The sequence below is a fragment of the Primulina huaijiensis genome, chromosome 1, assembly GCF_012295235.1.
Source record: "Primulina huaijiensis isolate GDHJ02 chromosome 1, ASM1229523v2, whole genome shotgun sequence".
Classification (NCBI taxonomy): Eukaryota; Viridiplantae; Streptophyta; class Magnoliopsida; order Lamiales; family Gesneriaceae; genus Primulina; species Primulina huaijiensis.
The window spans coordinates 9381401-9403858 of record NC_133306.1 but is presented as its reverse complement, the minus strand read 5'-3'; the positions used below and the strand labels follow the sequence as shown (position 1 = coordinate 9403858).

Sequence of the window (22458 nt, the reverse complement as noted above, 5' to 3'; positions counted from 1 at the left end):
ATATTGATTCAGGTTTCTGATGGTGATACATGTTATGAATATCTGTTTCATGCTTTTATCCCTGTTATATGAAATGCATGTATACTTGGTTTATACTGGGAATATAATTCTCACCGGAGTTATCCGGCTGTTGTTGTGTTTGTATGTGTGCATGACAACAGGTGGGACAGGATCAGCGTCATGAAGAAGAGGAGAGATTCAAGATTAATGTGGAGATCCGGGCTCAGAAGTAGATTAGGATTCAGCACTGATATGTAGTTGAACCTAGTCGATTTATTGTAGACAGTACAAGACTTATACGTTTATGTTTAATATGTATCTCAGAGTGATTTACATTACGTTTCCGCATTTGTATTTAAAAAAAAAAATTTAGACCCTATTTATCTTAATTGATACAATTATTCCCAAAGACGATTAAGAAATGAATTAGCGTCCGGGTCCCCACAGCAGGTGGTATCAGAGCAGTAAGTTCCTGAGATTGAACTAGAACAGAGCTGTAGGTCTAGAACTGTAGGTTCTTTAGACTGAGATAGAAGAAAATGAGCGGGGTAGATTGAGTTTTCTTTCCTGCTTTTATATGCTAGCATGGAATTATGTTTTACTGCTTTGAAATACATGTTTACCTGATTATCTGATTTGATTTGGTAATGTGTATTATTAAGTATGAATCAGAACCGATTCTTGAGCAGCAGTAAAATGATCAGAGGAGGACTGAAACAGGTTTGTTGTATTTAGTTACTAATTTTTTTGGTAATCAGATATACCTCCTCGAAAAATTCCAGAACGAGGTAGTATTGTGACTAACAGATGGATGTGTCAGAAACTCCGATGGAAACAATGGTGAAGAGGTTTCAGTCATTCTAACCGCCGATTCTGAAGGGTACTGAGACGTCTGATGATTGTGAGAATTGGCTAGATGATATAGACATATTGTTTGATTCACTTGATTACCCAGATGAACGGAGAGTTAAACAGATTGGGCACCAATTACAAGAGGTCGCGAAGAGTTGGTGGATCGCAACTAAGGAAGCCTTAGAACAGCATGGTACAGTGATTACGTGGAAAATCTTCAGAGCTGAATTCTATCGAAGGTTTTTCCCAGTTTCGTACCGAGAGGACAAGAAGGTAGAGTTTAAAAATTTGAAACAGGGTCAACTAAACATGGAAGAATATGTTGCTAAATTCTCTACTTTATTACATTTTGCTCCCTACGTAGCTGGGAATGATGAAGCTGTAGCTGATCAGTTCATCAATGGATTGAATCCTGAGATATTTGCATTGGTAAATATGGAGCGACCCCATCATTTTGCTGATGTCTTGAATAGAGCAAAGAGATCTGAGGCAAGTTCGATTTGACAACGAGGAAGGTTGTATGTGATTCAACCCCAGAAACAGCAACAACCTCAAATTCAATTCTTGCAATCCCCTCCGAGATTGGAGACTTGTAGTAGCAGTAGTAGGAAGAAAGAACAGTTGAAAGCTCGAAAGAAATAGTTTAAGAAGTTAGGGAGCGATTCATCTAGCTCCAGTAGTTCTAGCCAGAGTAATACCGGGGTTATTGTAGAACCTGTGGAGGAAGACATCCTATAGAGCAATGCCAAGGAGTGTATGGTAGTTGTAACATCTGTCGACAGTCAGGACACTTTGCTAGAGTTTGTCCACAGAGAGGTTTCCGAAGATCTCAGGGAGCAGAATCATCTGGATCAGTGACTAGGACTGATAGACCATCAGTTGTAGTTCACTCATTCCAACCACCCTCTACTCAGTCACAACCAAGGCCAGAAGGAAACTAGAGTGATTGTAGTGACCGAGGAACAGACCTAGGATGCACTTGATGATATAGTGGCAGGTAACTGTTCTTTGGTGATTATTTTGTGTATATATTGAGAGACACTAATACATCCTATACATGATTTCTGAATGTATTGCATTGATATATGCTTTATCTGTTGGGTCTGTATTTACTGTAGTAATTATCTCTTTACCTTTTGGGGAAAAGTTTGATATCAGTGAATTCTGTGAAACATCGTATACTACAGTAGGATGAGAATGAGATTGAGTTAGCTTGTATTGTACTGGTGTTGTCTAATTCTGACCGCATTATTGATACTGATATGTTGACTAAGTACAAAGCTATCACATACTATTCCAGTAAATGGTAAGATTCGGACCTGAAATGGCCGAAGAATGAACATGGTACGATAAGGATTCAAGATTTAGAATACCTTTGATATATGTGATGTTCATGACTCGATGATTATCGAAAGGAACGGAGTGATTCCTTATAGATTCAGTTGATTTACTGAAATTGAGCGTATCGTTGACTGATTTGCCAGTGGCAGGAGAGTTGCTAAAGTCTTCCCAGATGAGATTCCGGGTTTGCCTTATGTCAGGAAGATTGATTCCAGCCTTGACTCGATACCAGGTACTGTTCTTAGTTCAAGAACTCTGTACAGGAGGACACTGATTGAATTGAAAGATCAGTTAGAAGAGTACTGGCCGAGAGTTACATCTAATTGAGTGTTTCTCTTTGAGATACTTCAGTTATGTTTATGGGTTGATGAACCTTATGTTTAGAAGTATTTTGATAATTTGATGCTTGTTTTATCTATGATATTCGGATATATTCGAAGCATATGCCTGACTGAATAGAATATGTGAAAAATTGCATTGAATATTCTGAGAACTGAGATGTGTATACAGAAATTGTTGAGATGTGCATCTTGATTGAGATAGATTGTATTCAGGATAGTTGATATCCGAAGATAGTATACCGATTGATTTTAGCAAAGTTGAGGCCGTGATCAGTTGGCTGAGAACGACATCGGTGTCAGAAATTCGTGGTTGCATAAATTTAGCAGGATATTATATACGATTGTTGTATTGATTCTGCTTGAGGCTTGTTATCTTTTTAATCAGTATTTGATACAGATTACATATCGTTGGGACTCTATACGGTGCGAGTTAAATCAGAGCGGATTTTGCGAATTAAAGCAGTTCAGAAATTTGATCAGAATGTTCAGAACTTGATTTCGATGATTAGAGCAGAGTATCAATCAGATATCAGGTATGTGATACTGTATTGCATATAAATAACCGATTTGTAGTGCCAGATTTTTCGGATTTGAAACGACATGTATTGTCAGAAGTGCACAATCTTTAATTCAACATGTATTCTGATGATAGAAAAATGTTTGATGACTTGAAACGACAGATTTTAGGGAAACAGATGAGATCAATTGTGGCAAAGTTTGTACTGAAATGTCTGAATTGCCGACAGATGAAGACAGAAAGATAGAAACCGTAAGATCTATTACAGAGCTTGTCTATTCCTGAATGGAAATGGGAGTACATTTCTATAGATTTTGTGACGAAACTACCGAAATCTTTCCAAGACTGTGATGCGATGTGATTGTGATTGACAGATGGCTCAAATCTGCATATGTTATTTTGTACAAGATGACGTACAGACATGACCAGATGACAGAGATTTATGTAAGAAAAGTAGTCAGAGTGCACAGAGCGCCAAAATTGATTATATCAGACCGTGATTTTTAGTTGATTTCGTACTTTTGGCAGAGTATACAACAAGCTTTTTCACATATCATTTACAGATTGACGGATAGGCAGAACGAATGATCCAGACCCTGGTTGATGTCCGTGAAGTTGTAGTGCTTGATTTTAGCACTAGTTGACAAGATTCATTGTCACTTTGAGAATTATCGTACAACAATAGCTATCAGATGAGCATTAAGATAGCTTCATTCGAGGCATTGTACAGTGAGAAATGCAGATTTCCTTCATATGGAGATAATATCTCTGAGGTACCTGAGATTGGACCTGATAGGATCAGAGATATGACAAAGAAAGTGAAGCTGATTAAGGAGAAAATGAAGACAGCTCAGAATAGACAGACTAAATATGCCACGTCAGACGATGAATGTTGGTATTTGAGGCCGAAGATTGAATATAACATTGACTGGGATTAACAGATTTGATAGGAGATGATGGTGTTGATTTATCATGAGCTGTTGATTGGTATATACGGATATTGTATAGCCAGTATTTTGAGATTGATTCTATCAGAGTTACTTCGAGTTGTATTATGATATTATACTTCTTGAATTATTATTCGAGATTGGAATCAGAAATCCATGAAAGAAAGATAATTTAGAACGAAGACTATTCTGCTGTTGAAAGTACAGTAAAGTCGTCAGGTGTCGAAAAGAAGCTACCTGGGAGACTGAGTCAGATATGCGACAGCGATTCCCAGACTTATTTCATTGATGTGAGTTGTTATTCAATTTTTGTTATACCGTCTTATTGATATGATTTGATTGCCTGTGATTTCGGGGACGAAATCGATTCTTAGAGGGAGAGAAATGTAATGCCCAAGATTATATCCCTGTACTTAATCCTGAATGAATTGGCAGAATTGTGATTAATGAAGATATCGGGAATTAAAGTGCATTAGAATGAATTTGATTAGTAATGCATGTACATGAGTGGACGGGCAGAGAAGTGCGCGCACATGAGCCGAGGAGTGTCGCGCATATGCGCGGAGCAGCAGCCGCGAGACAGAACATCTCATGCATATGCGCTAGACAGGACGCGCATATGCGCGAGAGGGAGAATGCCAGAAGTGCCGAGTCCAGAGAATGTTGCGCACATGCGCGGATGAGGGACGCGCATATGCGCGAGCTGATAGATTTCCAAAGTTCCGAGACATAGATTTAGGCGCACATGCGCGGCTCATGGGCGGGCATATGCGCGAGCGTTGGAGCAGCCTTTGTGCGAGAACAGAGATTCTCTCGCATATGCGCGGAGTGAGGGCGCGCATATGCGCGAGTTGCTGAGAAGCTAGGCGCCGAGACAGAATGTTTCGCGCATATGCGCCGGAGTGGGGCGCGCATATGCGCGAGACGTGTTGCACCATGATGAAGCCATTTGGTCCTTAACATGCAAAGCATATATATGTATCAAATATAATTGATATATAGTGTTCTTGAAATTATGACATTGCCAGAATCAGATATAATTGATATATAGTGTTCTTGACATGGTTGACATCGTATAATCGGAGTCAGATCGAAGAACAGACTGTTTATGCAATTGTTATGATTTTCAGAACTAATATGACCGAGATTGTACATATTTGAGATTATGATCGGTTATTGTTGAGACTATGAGTTGTACTGATATTGATTATGAGCCGTGTTATTATACCTGTGATGTTGAGATTGACAGGGTTATTGAGATTGTATTTTTATGCCGTCGAAACATCAGTAGATTGATATTAATCGGATGCGCTATTGATTGAGATTGTATCGTTGTATAGTTGACATTGATCGGGTTATGTTTTGATTTGAGTATTGATCAGAACAGATCGGGGTTGAGTTGAATAGATGTGATTGAGATTTGATATCAGATTTGTAGTATTATTGACTATGAATTGTGGGAATCGATATCTGTTGAATTGTATTGCTGGGTATATTGAGATTGTGCAATTATGCCGTTGAAACAGAATTGATTTAGTTCTGATTTTATCCAGTATTGAATTGAATTGAGTTGTATATTGATATTGTGCCTATTCGGTATTGTCATTACCAGATTGAGTATGGACAGATTTGAATTAGAGACTTCGACTTCGTCAGACCGAGAAGACAAAGGTATAAATCAATGTTGATTCGGGATTGCACAACCCGAGTTAGATTTGACTTGAGTTTTCCTAAATCACATACTTTATTTTATTGCATTGATATTTGCAATTAATGAGACTGTTATGCTTAGGCTATTGATTTATTGTCTAGCATGTGTTGTGACGAGTCTTGGGCAGGATATGCCTAGTCAGTGGCAGGACATGCCAGGGCGGATATGCCAAGACACCGGACGGTTGGTCGTATCGATGTTATTTAGGAGAGGAGCGACTCTTATCGCCGAAATTCGATATAGAGAGGGCCAAAGTCCGTGAATGAGGACTTACCACTACCGCGATCGGGAGAGTAGGTAGGTGGGTGTTAAGTTCTTATTCAGATCGGGATCCCTAGATTAGGAATGAGTCGAGTTTGAGTCTAAGAGTCACAGAGTGTGATTTATTGGTTGATACTGATTCATGTTCCTAATTGTGGTACATGTTCAGAGTATGATTTATAGTTTGATATTGATTCAGGTTTCTGATGGTGATACATGTTATGAATATCTGTTTCATGCTTTTATCTCTGTTATATGAAATGCATGTATTCTTGGTTTATGCTGGGAATATAATTCTCACCGGAGTTATTCGGCTGTTGTTGTGTTTGTATGTGCGCATGAAAACAGGTGGGACAGGATCAGGGTCATGAAGAAGAGGAGAGATTCAAGATTAGCGTGGAGATCCGGGCTCAGAAGTTGATTAGGATTCAGCACTGATATGTAGTTGAACCTAGTTGATTTATTGTAGACAGTACAAGAATTATACGTTTATGTTTAATATGTAGCTCAGAGTGATTTTCATTACGTTTCCGCATTTGTATTTTAAAAAAAATTAGACCCTGTTTATCTTAATTGATACAACTATTCCCAAAAACGATTAAGAAATGAATTAGCGTCCGGGTCCCCACAGGTAGCTTCCTATGCACTACTAGATTCGGGAGCTAAACATTCATTCATATCTGAAACCTTCATCAAAAGACTGAATATTACTCCTCAAGATATGGGATTGGGTTTCAAAGTTTCTATTCCTTCCGGTGATCTAATGCTCACGTCTAAAATTGTCAAGAATCTGGAGCTTCGTTTATTCAAAGATGTGGTTCGGGCAGATTTTATTGTGCTCCCTATGCCTGAATTTGATATTATAATTGGGTTGAATTGCTTATCAACGAATGGAGCTTCGATTGATTTTCATCAGAGATCAGTCTCTATTCGGCCGCCTAGTGGTAAATCTTTTGTCTTTGAGGCGGCGAGAAACAAGCAAATGCCGCATGTTATCTATTGTATACATGTGAGGAAGCTTGTTAAACACGGATGCCAAGCTTTTCTAGCTCGTGTCACTACCGCACATGCTCCTACCAGTCAGAAATTAGAAGATGTTGATATTGTCAGATATTTTCCCAACGTCTTTCCCGAAGACGTTTCTGGCATTCCACCTGATCGTGAAGTGGAATTCTCTATTGATCTGATGCCAGGCACTGTTCCTATATCTAAAGCACATTATCATCTAGCACCCGCTGAATTGAAAGAATTAAAAGATTAAATCCAGGAATTGCTAGACAAGGGTTTCATTCGCCCTAGTTATTCTCCATGGGGTGCACCAATATTATTTGTGAAGAAGAAAGATGGGAGTATGCGTCGATGCATCGATTATCGAGAGCTCAACAGGGTCAGTATAAAACCTAAGTATCCACTTCCAAGAATTGAAGATTTATTTGATCAGTTGCAAGGAGCATCGATATTTTCTAAGATTGATCTTCGATCTGGGTACCATCAGTTGAAACTGAAAAAGTCGGATGTTCACAAGACAACATTTCCTACTAGATATGGGCACTACGAGTTTATGGTCATGCCATTCGGTCTGACTAATGCGCCAGCGATCTTCATGGATCTCATGAATCGCGTATTTCAGCCATATCTGGATCAATTTATTATAGTATTCATTGGTGATATATTGATCTATTCGAGGAATGAAGAGGAGCATAGTCGTCATTTGAGGACAGCACCGCAAGTACTACAAGACAGGAAACTGTATGCAAAATTCAGCAAGTGTGAGATTTGGCTTGATAGAGTGGCATTCTTAGGCCACATCATTTCTAGCGATCGCGTTGAAGTTGATCCAAGCAAAGTTGAGGCAGTGAAGAGTGGCCAGCACCGAAGAGTGTTACCGAGATTCGTATTTTCTTGGGACTAGCTGGATATTATCGCAAATTTATCAAGGTATTATCATCCATTGCAGTACCATTGACATCCTTGACTAAGAAGAATGCAAAGTTTATTTGGGGATCCGAGTGACAAGAAAGTTTTGACAAGTTGAAACAAGCCTTGATTTCATCGCCAGTTTTATCTATGCCATCAGGCCAAGGGGAGTATGTTCTATATACCGACGCTTCTAAACTTAGTTTGGGCGCAGATCTGATGCAAAATGACCGAGTTATAGCTTATACGTCGAGACAGTTGAAAATTCAAGAGAAAAACTACCCTACTCATGATCTTGAGCTTGCAGCAGTAGTTTTTGCATTGAAGATTTGGAGACACTACCTTTATGGGGAGAAGTGCAAAATATTCACCAATCATAAAAGTCTTAAATACTTCTTCACCCAAAAGGAACTGAATATGAGACAACGCAGATGGCTTGAGTTAGTAAAAGACTACGACTGCAAGATTAGCTATCATCCGGGGAAAGCTAAGGTTGTGGCATACGCACTGTGTAGAAAAGCAGCAGTTATCACTCAATTATCACTTCAAAGACCGTTGTAGTCCGAGATACAGCGGTTTGAGCTTACAGCCTATGCTAGGGGCGAGGCCCCTAATCTTGGCACATTATAAGTACAGTCGACTTTGAGAGACAGAATTCGTGATGGACAGTCTACCGATGAGCAATTGCAAAAGTGGAGAGCTAGAGATGAAGCCAAGGGTCGGAAATTATATTTAGAGGTGGATGATATAGTTCGTTATCGAGATCGGTTATGGGTTCCTAGTGACGATTCTTTGAGAGATCTTATTATAAAGGAAGCTTGTGACACACCTTATTCCATTCACCCTGGTAGCACGAAAATGTACAAAGATTTGCAGTTGTTATATTGGTGGCCAGACATGAAGAGAGACATTTTGAAGTTTGTATCCGAGTGTTTGACATGTCAACAAGTTAAAGCAGAGCATCAAAGACCAGCGGGAAAACTTAAGCCACTTCCCATCCTCGAGTGGAAATGGGAAAACATCACTATGGACTTTTTTGTGGGATTACCAAAGACTATTAAGGGATTCAATGCTATATGGGTGATAGTTGATCGTCTTATGAAATCAGCGCACTTTCTACCTATTAAGATGACTTTTACCATGATTCATTACGCTGACTTATATATTCGAGAGATAGTACGTCTGCATGGGATTCCTGTATCTATTGTGTCTGACAGAGATCCAAGATTCACGTCATCTTTTTTGAAGAGCTTACATGAAGCGATGGGGACCAAGTTATTATTCAGTACAACATTTCATCCTCAAATTGATGGTCAGTCTGAGAGAGTTATACAGATTCTAGAAGATCTACTGTGTGCTTGTGTTATTGACTTCAAAGCAGTTGGGAACCGAAATTACCTCTAGTGGAGTTTACCTACAATAATAGCTTCCAATAATCTATTGGGATGGCTACTTTCGAGGCACTTTATGGAAGAAAATGTAGATCTCCTATTCATTAGGGCGAGGTTGGTGAAAGAAGAGAGATTGGTCCAGATGTGATTGAAGAGACTACCGAACTTGTAGTCAAAATTCGTGACCGAATGAAGACGGCGCAAAGCCGACAAAAGAGTTAAGTGGATAAAAGACGACGGGACTTAGAGTTTACAGTGGGAGACCATGTATTTGTGAAAATAGCAACTATGAAAAGTGTTATGCATTTTGGCAAGAAAGGCAAGCTTAGTCCAAGATTTATTGGTCCATTCGAGATTTTAGAGAGGATTGGGACACTAGCTTATAGAGTGGCTTTGCCGCCAATGCTATCAGGAGTTCACAATGTGTTCCATATTTCGATGTTGCGGAAGTACATATCGAACCCGTCACATGTGCAAAATTATGAACCTCTACGATTGACTCCAAATATGACATATGAAGAAAGACTTGTCCGAATCCTGGCAAGGCAAGAAAGGAGACTCCGAAAAAAAGTCATTCCAATGGTCAAGGTCAAGTGGCTGAATCACTCAGAAGAAGAAGCCAATTGGGAAACCGAGAGAGACTTGAAGAATCTCTATCCAGAACTATTCGGTAAGTTCTAATTTCGAGGACGAAATTTCATTTAAGGGAAGGAGGAATTTTAAGGTCCAAAATTAAGACAACGTAACCCAACGACATGCAAATCTAAGAAATATGAAAAATAACCAATTAAATGATTTAATTGCTTAATTGAGTATGTGACATGCATGATTATATGTTAAATAGGATTTAATTGTCATGATGCATAAAACGTTACTTTTAAGGATTATTCAAGTTGCGATCGAAGAACGGAGACCGAGGGCTGAAAAAGGTAAAATATTTTTATTAAATAATTATTTTTAATTATTTAAAATATGGGTGATGCTTTTTATTATTTTTGAAAATAAGGAGTTTTGAGGTGATTTTATACGCCGGGACGTAAATTTTATCGGTATTTGTTTTTCAACCAAAATACGAACGTTTTGGCAACCTGGCTAATAAATTCACAAATTTATTTAAACAAAACTATTATAATATTTTAATGAATTCCTAATCAAGTACTAATGGGCCTAATTTGAGGACTTAATGGGCTTAAGCTTAATCAAAGAACTAATTAGTATATAATATGTAAACCCACCCCAAACCCTTCACACAAAACTCACGCCACTTTCTGAAATTTTTCTCCCAAACTCCTCAAAGTGCACGACAACTCACACACAACAATTGGAGGAAAATTCGAACAAGCTCAAGGAAAAAGTCGAGCCAAGGTCTTGCCCCGTTCTTCGCAATCGTCAACGTTTATTAGTGCGTAAAATACGCAAAAGAACGCCATATTTCTTTCCTTCAAACATCTATCACACCATATTATTTATTTGAGCATTTTTTGAATGAAAACAAGTTACAAATCTTTTTATTTTTGCACATGCATCCTAGGTGGTTTTTAAAACAAGTTTTTTGATCTAAAAACCATGAAATTCATGTACCTAAGGGGCTGCCATGTTAGGATTATAATTATGGATGTTTACACGAAGCTTTAGGTTCATAAAACTCAACCAAAACGTTGCACAAACAGGTATAAAACAAGTCGGGACCGAAATCAAAACGTCTTGATCATAGGGGCTCGGTTGTTGGGTTTTGTGGCTTTGCTTGGTCTTGGCTTGGGGCCAAGGCTAGCTATGGATGTGTTTGAGTCAATAGAAGAGTCCTAGCCATGCTAGGATTCGAAAACCAAGGGCTGGGAGGAGTCCTTGTCAACAAGGACTCCTCCCGAGAACAAGTTGTGGAAGTTGGGCAGGTTGGCAGCTATTGCAGGGAGGAAGGGGCTCAGCCTGGGGGCTATGGGCTGGGCTAGGTCAAGGGGTTAGGGTCCTAGGAGAGTGCTTGAGGGGATGGTTCAAGGGCTGGCTCGATGGTTGGGTGGCTAGCAACAGAAATCAAGAGTCCTAGCCAGAGTGAAGTTCTCGGCCATGACAGGTGCTGCTGGTGTAGCTTCAGTTTCAGGGGCTGGGGTCGAGGCTTATGGGTTCTAAGGGTGCAGGAAGGTCCCTAGAGGGGCCGTTCATGAGTGGGTGATGGGTGGCTTGACGTGGCTTGAGCCAATTATAGAAAACATGAGGGAGACACTTGGGAGGCAGCATGTGCGCAGGTCATGCTTTTGAACTCAGGTGGCTTCGCCGCTGGGTTCTGGGGGTTTGGCTGGCCTGGGTATTGTCTGGGCGTGGTCCAGGGAAGGTTAGGGACATGTGGGCTTGGTGGTGGCTCGGCTGGGAGAGTCCTAGTTGGGTTAGGAGTCCTAGACATACAAGGAAGCACACTCACACACACATGCAGAAACATGGGTCGAGTTCCATCCAGTTTTTGTTCAGGCCAGAGCTGGTTATATGGGCTGGGTTGAGTCAGCAGGGTCCCTAGGTGGGTTGGCTCGGGTTTGGCTTGAGGTGGCTTGGGCGTGGCTGGAGGTAATTGGGAGATGGCTTGGGTGGTTCGATAATGTGTCAATTTTGAGATTTTTAGAACTAAAATTGAATCCATGGGTCCACGGGTGTGGCTCATGACTTGGAAGGGTAGAATAAATAATAAAAATGCTATGTTTAAAGTTTGGGATCAAAATAACGAGTTTTGGATTTATTCAGGATTTTATCGCCGCACGAAACGTTGATTAACGAATTAATTGAAACGTCTAGTTTTAAGCTTTATAAAATTGTGAAAAATTATAGTTAAGCTCAAATAATTATTAAAAGCCTAAGTTTTTAATTTGAGAATGTTATATTAAGGTTGGGTTAATTCGATATTAAAACGCAGTAATACGTCTTATTTACATATTAAATTAAAAGACCTCGATTTAAGCTAAATAAAAATATGAGAAAATTCATGTAAGCTTAAATAATTATTTGGGACATGTTAGAGTCAATGGAATTAATAAAAAGTCAAAAACATGAAATTTTACGTCCAGGGGTAAAAAAGTCATTTTACACCTAAAAATTAGTAAACGTCATGGCAGTGTCCTGAATGTTGTTTTATATGTTAGTATGATTATTTTCAATGATTATGGATGTTTATGAATTTTTATATGTTAATATGTCAATTTTAAATGTTTATGAAATTTTTATGTTTATGGATTTTTAAGTTAAAATGTTTATTTTAAACGTTATGATTTAAATGTTTATTTTAAATGTTTATGTTGTTAAAATGTTTATGGATTTTTATGATTTTTATTTGTTAAAATGTTTATTTTAAATGTTTATGGATTTTTTTGATTTTACATTGTCATTTAAAAGATATGTTGCATGCTTGATTTAAAAGAAAAACGATATTATATTTATGTTATTATTAAGTGATGGAAATACGAAATGTTGAAGGACGTGAAGGGATTGTGACTAAATATGTTGGAGATATCGTGAGGGTTATGGTCCTAGTGGGAGCCCGACGATCGTATTTCCATTGATACTAATACGATTGGAGATATAGTGAGGGAGAAGGCCCCAGAGAGAGCCCGTTTACGGGAGAAAGCCCCAGAGGGAGCCCGACGATCGTATTTCCAGTGACACGAATATGTTAATACGTAAGCTCAAGGCCTAGTTGGCCGGTGAGAGTGTTGCTGGAGTCCCCGCCGCCCAGTACTGTGGTTACATGTAGATGGATCCATCGCCCAATACGTTATAGAATACGAGTCACAATCACGATCGGAATTCAACAAATACGAATATGAATATGAACATGAATATGAATATGTTGATATGAACATGGATATGGATATGAATACGAATATGTTTACGATGAATATGAATATGTTTATGTTGTTACGAAAATGTTTATGAAAACGTTTATGGTTTAAAGTTTATGCATTATCACGAAAATGTTATTTTAAGTAAAATTATTTTTCACTGTTGCATGTGATTTTATACGTATTACTTGTTATCAAGATTATGGTGTGTTGAGTCTTTAGACTCATTAGGTGTGATGGATGCAGGTGATTATGATAATATGTTAATGGAGGTTTTGATGGTTGATCTGACTGGACTGAAGGTGCACATAACCCGAGAACTGACTTTAGTTTTCCGCACTAGTTTATGATTATGATTTGTGTTAAGAATATTTTTACGACAATTTGTTTATGAGTGGTTTTTGAGAGGTTATAATATGAGCTATACTTTTCAAATAATGTTTTTAGGTTGGTAAAACGTTTGACGGTTTTATGCTTTAAAATATTTTCCTTTGGATGTTTATTTTTAAAATGATGACAAGATATTTTAAAGTATTTATATATATGAATATTTTTAATTATGGAGATTAAAGAGAATAAAAAATTCTAGTACTTTTTAAGAAAACGAATAAGTAGACGTTTCAACAAGAGTTACAGTTGAATCGATTACAATTGTTGACCTGTAAAAGCAAAGGTCGAGAATACTACTCAGCGCAAAGCAACTTAGGTATGAGTGGCAATCTTAACTTAACTAGAAATGGAAATCGATGTTCCCGGATAGCCACCGTCTTGACTTATCCCGGATAGCCACCGTCTTGACTTATCCCGGAATTCCATGTTGTACTATGTCTATCAGTTTAGCAACTGGTGGCATGTATCTGTATTCTAGGCCAACTTGTATTATCACACCTGGTCTACTCTTAGCAGCATCTAAGACCTGAAAACATGATTATGTATCGTCAGAGAGTTAGAGATAAGATAGAAACATGGAAGGTACATACAACGCCACACAAATTGGACTTTAGCACGATGTAAAAGATGACACAAGAATATTTCCCTCCGTGTGTTCATTGTCAGTGGAAGTAGAAAATATTTAAGCCTGAAGCATCAGCCAGGCACATCATTACCAACACGGTGGAGAAAATCAGCCAAATGAAAAAGATTTCTTGTACTGGTTCTAGTTCATGGGCTCATAGCTATTGACATCATTATTGACCAACAATGATGGAATGTGTTTGCATCTCATATTAACATTTAGTTCATTTCAATCACGATTTATCTTTTTACGATTCAAGGTTTATGGCTTCATATAGTTGCAGAACATAATTAGTATCAGTCAACAACAAAAAATAATACCACAAAATTCCCATTTGATAATAGCATAGCATGAAATACTCGACATTAACGGTATCACGGAAACCCCCCAGTCATTAGTGATAAACAGGTCATTCTATCTATATCCATATGGAGGGGATATCGAATACGTTATTTCTATACTAACAAATAATATGATATGAATGATGAGTAAAGAAATATTAAGGCGTGCCTTTGCGTGTTTCACGCACGAAAATCAATTCTAGACGCGAAGAACGTTGGCGTAGAGATGGGGAATCCTTGCTGCATTTTCTTCCTTCAAAAACCGATGTGAATTTCTTCAAAAACGTGGGTGTGTGTGTGGCCGTGTGTTGCTAGATAGAAACCCTAGGTTTCTTGTGTGATATGAAGTATTTTGTTGTTTAGAAACTCCTTCTTTTGATATAAATAATTGGGTAAAAATCTAGGTCCAATAACCTTGGTATAATAGGTCCATTATAATTTAAGAAAAATATCTTGTTTAGAAAAGTTTTCGAAAATATTAACTGAGCCTCCAAAAAGTCCTCGTTTTCTTTCAAAATCGATTACCGGTTTAAAATACTCGTCATGTAAAAATATTTCAAAAACATCTTTTTCGAAAATCACTTATCTAATATGCCATTTTTAAATAATTAAAAATAATTATTTAAAAAAATATTTCCCCTTTTTTAGTCTCCAGTTTCCTTTCTTCGGTCGCGTCTCGAATAACCCTTAAAACATAGTTTTATGCATTCTAATAGAAAACCACATTTAAACATGTAAACATGCTTACCACATATAAATAATGCAATTAAAGTAGTTTAATTAAGAATTTTCTATTTATTCTGTATTTGCATGCAGTTGGATTACGTTATTGCATTTTGGACCTTAGATATAAGATATGCGTACTAGTGTTGCACATTGATTTGTTTATCGACTCAACGCGGGTCATTGGGTGGCGAGGTTAGGTTTAGTTTTTACATACGTAGTAGCTGATGCATTGTACTTGTGGATTCACCACTCATTTACAGGTGTTGATATCCTATGTGATATGGTAATTTAATAGTGCAAAAAATCTTTGGCCAGAGTAAGACATGTGCTTTAGGGAAATATGTTTCTCAAGTTGCACATACGATTACACTATGATTATTTAAAGATACATCGAATCATTATCGAATTCATATGCAAATCTCGATATACCAAAGGTTGTAAATTATGTGTGGAAGGGACCGTGCTATATGCTAATAATAGCCTACTGGTTCTTGCCGGCATTATCAACGATACTTAGGGATCATGGGGTGATGGTACCAGACGCTAATTATGATCCGATGAGTGCAATGATACTTGAGTTATGACATTCTTGATCAAGGGGTTGATACAAAAAATGAGGCTAATTAGAGTAAGCCTGAAGAATGAAAATTTTTTTCCCAAATCACATGAAGTTATGAAACCAAAGCTAATTGTATTTATGAACCATTGGTCACAGAAATGTTGAATTTTGTGTTATTATGAAATAATCAAATTCAAAGAATTTGTTAGGATCGGTTTGAAGGGTCAAAGTGTTTAGAAGGAGGGTTGAATAAACACTTTAAGATTTTTGACTCTTTTTTGATAATGGTGAATCAGTTTAGTGATAAACTGTATCCAAGAATGTTGTTGTCGATATCAGTCAATTAAATAATATAAGTGCAGAAATAAACTAACTAATAGATTGAATACTCAAAGAATAACTGAAACAAAGAACACAAAGATTTTATGGATGTTCGGACGATTCAAATACTCCTACGTCACCCCTTCTATTACAAGGATAGGTTTTCCACTAAAAGATTTTGATTAATTACAAAAGCTGTAATAACCCACTTCAGTTTGGACTTAGACACTGTCAAACTGAAACTCTTAGTTCCCTTTACAATTTATCAGTATACAACTGATTTTCTTCTCTTGCACAACTGATTTTAGAATATTCAATACAAAACGTAATGTACTAGTGCTTTATCTCAGATGATAGCTTGAAAGCTATGAAATATCTCTGTTATAAGTGTGAACTTTTCTATAAGAATATCGTAATTGAACATGTATGCTTAAATTCAAAATTCACTCAAAATAATTAAGCAAAAGTTCTTTTCTCAACTGAACTCCTCGGCTATTTATAGGCTTTGCTTCCAACGGTAACATTGAATGCATTAATTAATACTTATCCGTTGACTACTCTTTAACTGATGACGTGTCAAACTGATTATTAGTTGACTACATAGCCGATCAGCTGAGCTGACTGCATAATTGATCAGTTCCAACTGATAGTTCAGTTATCTTTACAGATTCAGTTAGCCTCGATAAGTTCGATTCCCTTCGATTATTTAACTCATTAATTATCAGTTTGGGAAACTTCAGTTTGGTAGTTTAAGATTGAATTAATTCAGTTGAGCCGATAAGTTCTGCAATCTTCAACAGCTTTATTTGTCAAAGTCCGAAATTCTAATTCTAACAATTTCCTTCGATTATTTAACTCATTAATTTTCAGTTTGGGAAACTTCTGTTTGGTAGTTTAAGATTGAATTAATTCAGTTGAGACGATAAGTTCTGCAATCTTCAACAGCTTTATTTGTCAAAGTTCGAAATTCGAATTCTAACAATTTCCTTTTTTTGGTGTTTGACAAAACATAGAATTCAAGAACTGATAAACTCTATCGTTGAAAAAATAAACTGAACTCTTGTAGATAAAATAATCTTCCACTGTACAGATTCGTACAAACGAAGAATGAAAGACAGTCATCTAACTGAACTGACTGCTCTTCACTTCTTTGTACTTTTGTCAGCAGGTCCTTGATCAGTTGGCTGACTAGATCTTTTCTTTGACTACTTCTGCTGCTTTTCTTCCCTCTTTTTGTCAACACCTGCAAGGGTCGAGAGAAGGCAGACTTCTGAGCTGACTTGAGATATAGCATTCAACATTTGTTCCTATATCAAATCCATCCGCTTTGACATACTAGTATGCATGAAGTCAAATCGGTTGATAAGCATGTCTTGAGTCTGGAAGAGAGCTGAAACTGTCACTCGGTCCTTCTTCAGCTGATCTACAAGGATAAATAAAGAGGTTATATCCTTGGTAAGCTGCTTGAGGTTTTTCATGGTATTCTCTTTTATAGAATCAATTTTAAGCGTGTGCATCAGCTGAGTTGACTTCATGTCGGATATAGTTGAGATTAGGTTGTGAAAACTGGACTGAATTTCTTCAATCATGATATCAGTGGCTATAGCCATTTCAGGAGACAAGATTTCAGATGTGGCAGGTGCTTTGCCCTTGTCCTTTCCACTGAAAATCACCAGGGCTAGATGTTGTGATTCAGTCTCAGTTTGTTGTTCTAATTCTGTAACAACTTCTTCAACTGCTTCCTGCTGAGCATCTGGAACTGAAGTAGTAGGCTGAGCAGCAGTTGAGCTAGATGGCACATCAGTTGGCACTTACAAATCAGCTATTGGTTCAGAGTGCAACTAGGCCGCATCAGTTTGTTGTTTTTGTTCAGTCATAACAACTAACTGAAATTCACCTACAATTTCTTTCAACATAGCCTCCAAGGCTAATTTTCTATTTAGCTTTGGCATACATCTTTCTCAGCTGGCTCAAAGTTCAGCTGGATGTCAGTGGCAACTGATTGGAAGACTTCATCAAAGTTGGCCAATGACAACTCCGCATCCGTGTATAGAGGTTGTCTAGCTGGTGGAGATGTTGAAGGTGAAGAGAGTAAAGATGGTTGAATCATCTTAGGAACAGGTTCAGTTGCTAGCTTTGAAACTTGTTCAATAATTGGCGCTTTGGATGGTTCTTACTGAGCTCAAGTCGGCTGAGCTTGCTCTACTGATGTTGGACTTTGAGAATCAACTGGTATGTATAGTTTTTTTATCCATTTCCCAGACTTTGATCCTCATTTGCAAAGATATTATATCTGAGTCTAGCTGCTGGAAGATAGCTCGATCATTATAAGAAGTCGGATTGATTGAACGTAGTTCAGTTTCAACTGAGCTGTTACTTCAATCAGCTTCTTCAAGCGCATCATATCAAAGAAATAAGTCCTCTTTTCCATTGCTTGAGCAATAGTGACGGCCTGGAATGTTTTCAAAACCATTGTTTTCAGGGCAATGAATTTCGCTAAAACTGATTTCTTCTTTAGTCGTCTTGTAACGTCCCGAAAATTCGAAGGTCCACATGAACCACATGCATGCAAGAATATCAACTTCTTATGTATTTTAATTAAATTGTTTTAATTTCATAAATTAAATATGATGTGCATATTTACATGTTTAAAATGTACTTTTCTGCATTAATGCATAAAACTGTATTTTCAAAGGTTATTCGAGTTGCGATCGCGGAACGGAGACCGATGTCTGAAAAATGGAAAAATATTTTTATTAAATAATTGTTTTTAATTATTTAAAATAAGGTTGATTTTTTTATTATTTTTGAAAATAAGGAGTTTTGAGGTAATTTTATACGAAGAGACGTAATTTTTATCAGTATTCGATTTTCAACAAAAATACGAACGTTTTGACAACTCGGTTAATAATTTTACGAACTTTCTTAAACGAAATAATTTTTAAATGTACTATTGGGCTTATTGAGCCTATTATAATTTGTTAACTGGCCCAAGCTTCCACCACTTGATTTAACTATTATTTAAAGCCATCAAACCCCACAATTACACACACAACTCATGCACACCACACTCACAAACACAAGAATTCTACCCCACCACCAGCATCACACACCTCATGTATTTTAAGAAGAAAAGCCACGGAAATTTAGGGAAAAATCAGCATCGCAAGCCGTTTTTCGTGCGTAATATGCCCAAAGATACTCCCGAAATCTCCTTTTTCTCATCTATCACACCATATTACATGTTTTAATTATGTTTGCATGAAATCATGTGGGTTTTGTATTTATTTTCGTATTTATGCCAACCTATGCTTAGAACATGTGTTTTTGAAACCCAAAACTCTTCATAATGATGCATAAAGGGGCTGCCATGGTAGGGGACCTTGAAGGGATTTTTTTCCACACGTTGAGGACCCTTGGGAGCGTGTTTAAATGCAGGAAAATATATGACACCATTATGAACGAAAATAAGAGTCCTAGTGGCTAAGGAGACTTAGGCTAGGAGTCCTTGTTGGTTACGATTTCTAGCTGCTATTAGAGTATGACTAGGAGACCTAAGAGGGGTGCATGAGGGTCCTAAGATGGCTGCACGAGAGTGGCTCGAAGGGCAAGGTTGATATGCATGCGCTTGGACGGGTTTGGGGGAAACATGTGCATGCGTTTGGACGTGATTGAAGGGCTGTGGGTTTAGACTTCTCAAGCTCGGTCCAGTAGAGTCCATAGGGGTCCAGTAGGGTCCTAGAGATGTCAACAAGGTGCTGGTCGAGTCGCTTAAGGCCCAGGAGCGAAGGGATACATGGCAAGTTAGACTAGGGTTTTTGAAAATAAAGGACAGAAATTCAGCCTGCTTGCAGGGTGATTCCGAGTGTTTTAGGTAAATTGATTTGGGTTGAATATGGTTTAGTTAAGTGTTATGAAGCTTTGGTTCAAGTTAGGTAAGTTTTGGGAAAGTTACGAGTCCATACGAGTCAAAATCGGGATGTACGTCTAAGTTTAAAAATGAATCGAGGAATCTATCGAGAAGCTAAATTTTAAGACTAAGAAATATTTATGGTAGTATTTTAAGATATTAGGATAATTTTGGGGTGATTTGGGACGTCGTTCCGATGTCTAAGGATAAATACGATAAATTTTACGTCTAGGGTAAAACAGTAATTTTACACCTAGAAAATAGTAAACATCATGGCAGTGCTTTGAATGTTGTTTTATATGTTAAAATGTTTATTTTAGATGTTTATGGATTTTTATGTTATAATATGGACGTTAAAAGACATGTTGCATGCTTGGTTTAAAAGAAAAACGTTGTATGCATGTTTAAATTTTAGAAGTGATGAATATACGAAATGTTGAGGGAAGTGAAGTAATTGTGACTAATACAAATACGATGATATGTTAAATACGTAGGCCAAGACTCAGTTGACGGGTGAGAGTGTCACTGATGTCCCCGCCACACAGTACTGTGGTTACATGTAGATGGATCCATCGCCCCAATACGAATACGAATACGAAAGTCCCAATTAACGATTTAAATTCAACGAATATGAATATGAATATGGATATGAATATGAATATTTTGATGATGATATGAATATGTTTAAGTTTATGCATCTTTATGAAAATGTTTATTTTACGTTCAAATATTTTCACTGTTGCATGTATTCTGTATATGTATTACGTGTTATCAAAATTATGGTGTGTTGAGTCTTTAGACTCATTGGGTGTGATTGATGCAGGTGATTATGAAAATAATGATAATGGAGGTCTTGATGATTGATCTGACTGGACTGAATGTGCACATAACCCAAGGACCAGCGCTTATCTTTCCGCACTTACGTTTATGATTAAATATATTTTTACGACTTTTATTATGAGTTTGAGTGATTTTTGAGAGGTTGTTAGTTTTTGTAATGTCTACTCGTTTTAAAATACGGAAATATTTTTTTTTATAAAAGGCTCATAATTACAAAATAACATTTAAAATGATCGTATTTATTTGGCAATAAAATATCGTAGTTAAATAAATAACCATAATCAACGTAAACGTAAATGAGTAAAAATCATGAAATCCTCAACGTAAATAAAATGTTTAACTCCTCTCCAAAATCATAACTCAGAAATGCGGAAAATCATAGGTCCTCGGGTTATGTCGCCCATCAGNTAGTTAAATAAATAACCATCATCAACGTAAACGTAAATGAGCAAAAATCATGAAATCATCAACGTAAATAAAATGTTTAACTCTTCTCCAAAATCATAACTCAGAAATGCGGAAAATCATAGGTCCTCGGGTCATGTCGCCCATCAGGTCCGCTGACTCAGAGTTCAGTACCTCCAGTCTCCTCAACATCGAACTCACCTGCATCACACACGCCTAGTGAGTCTAAAGACTCAACGCACATGTACCAGTAATAACAAGTACATATACGTAGCACACAGCAGTGAAAAATATCATACTCAACATAACTTTCATGAACTTAAAAGCGTAACGTAAACGTGTCGTGTAAAATCATGACGTGTCAAATCATGGCATCTTATATCATGTCATCTCATATCATCATATACGTGTCAAAACAGCTCATCGTGTCATAATAAACTTAAACATTTTCTTTTAATTGAATTCAGTTCATTAGTTGTGACTTTCGTATCAGCTCTATCGTATCAGCTCTATCGATGGATCCATCTATAAAAACCGTGGTACCCGGCGGCGGGGGACATCAGCGACAGCATTACCTGCCCACTGAGCCCGGGCCTCAGCTCATCATATCTTATGTCATCGTATACATGTACATCGTCAATCACAACCAAATCACATCCTTCAAAAATATCATCATTTTCATCACTTAATAAAAACATGCATATGCGTAACTTTTCCTTTAAACCAAGCATGCAACGTATTTATCGTAATTCCATAAAATTCATGAACGTGATGCATAAACATTTAAAATATCATATATTTGTGCGCTGCGAGAACCAAAATCTCACCCCGAGTGCAAAATGACCATTTTGCCCCTGGAAATCCAAAAATTATCGTTTCACCCCTGGACCTCTAAAATTGACCCGAAGCTTACCAAACTCCTTAAAATGTCCCAAAACAAATTAAAAAGCATTCCTAGACGTAAAATCGAGCCAAAATCATAGCTTATCTAATTCGTTTTAAAACTTCGACCGGGGTTCCGGTTTTAACCCGAATCAACCCGAAACTAAACTGAAATCTTCCCAACTTTTTATCATATTTTAAAAACACCTAAAAAACACTAAAATCCCTAAAACCAGATCCAAAACTTTCGGCTGGAAGATCCCACAAGAAACAAACTCTTGGCCCACCTTATGCCATCATCTCATTACAACACATGTTCCCCCAACTCATCACCCTTCGGTCCTCTCTCAACTCACCACC

The 22458-nt window shown here is 37.5% G+C and overlaps 1 protein-coding gene across 1 annotated transcript; it reads left to right on the top strand.

Annotated features, from left to right (window-relative positions):
* The first annotated feature begins 663 nt into the window (after positions 1–663).
* LOC140971152 (uncharacterized) lies at positions 664–1356 on the top strand. The gene is made up of 2 exons (XM_073433256.1): positions 664–720; positions 880–1356. The coding sequence occupies exons 1-2, from the start codon at positions 664–666 to the stop codon at positions 1354–1356; spliced, it is 534 nt and encodes a 177-aa protein (XP_073289357.1).
* Positions 1357–22458: the final 21102 nt, after the last annotated feature.

Bases quoted from the DNA above. Each gene is read 5' to 3' on its own strand.
- LOC140971152 (XM_073433256.1), top strand. From the start codon at position 664: ATGAATCAGAACCGATTCTTGAGCAGCAGTAAAATGATCAGAGGAGGA. The intron at 721-879 runs GTTTGTTGTATT...CCGATTCTGAAG, and splicing joins TCAGAGGAGGACTGAAACAG to GGTACTGAGACGTCTGATGA.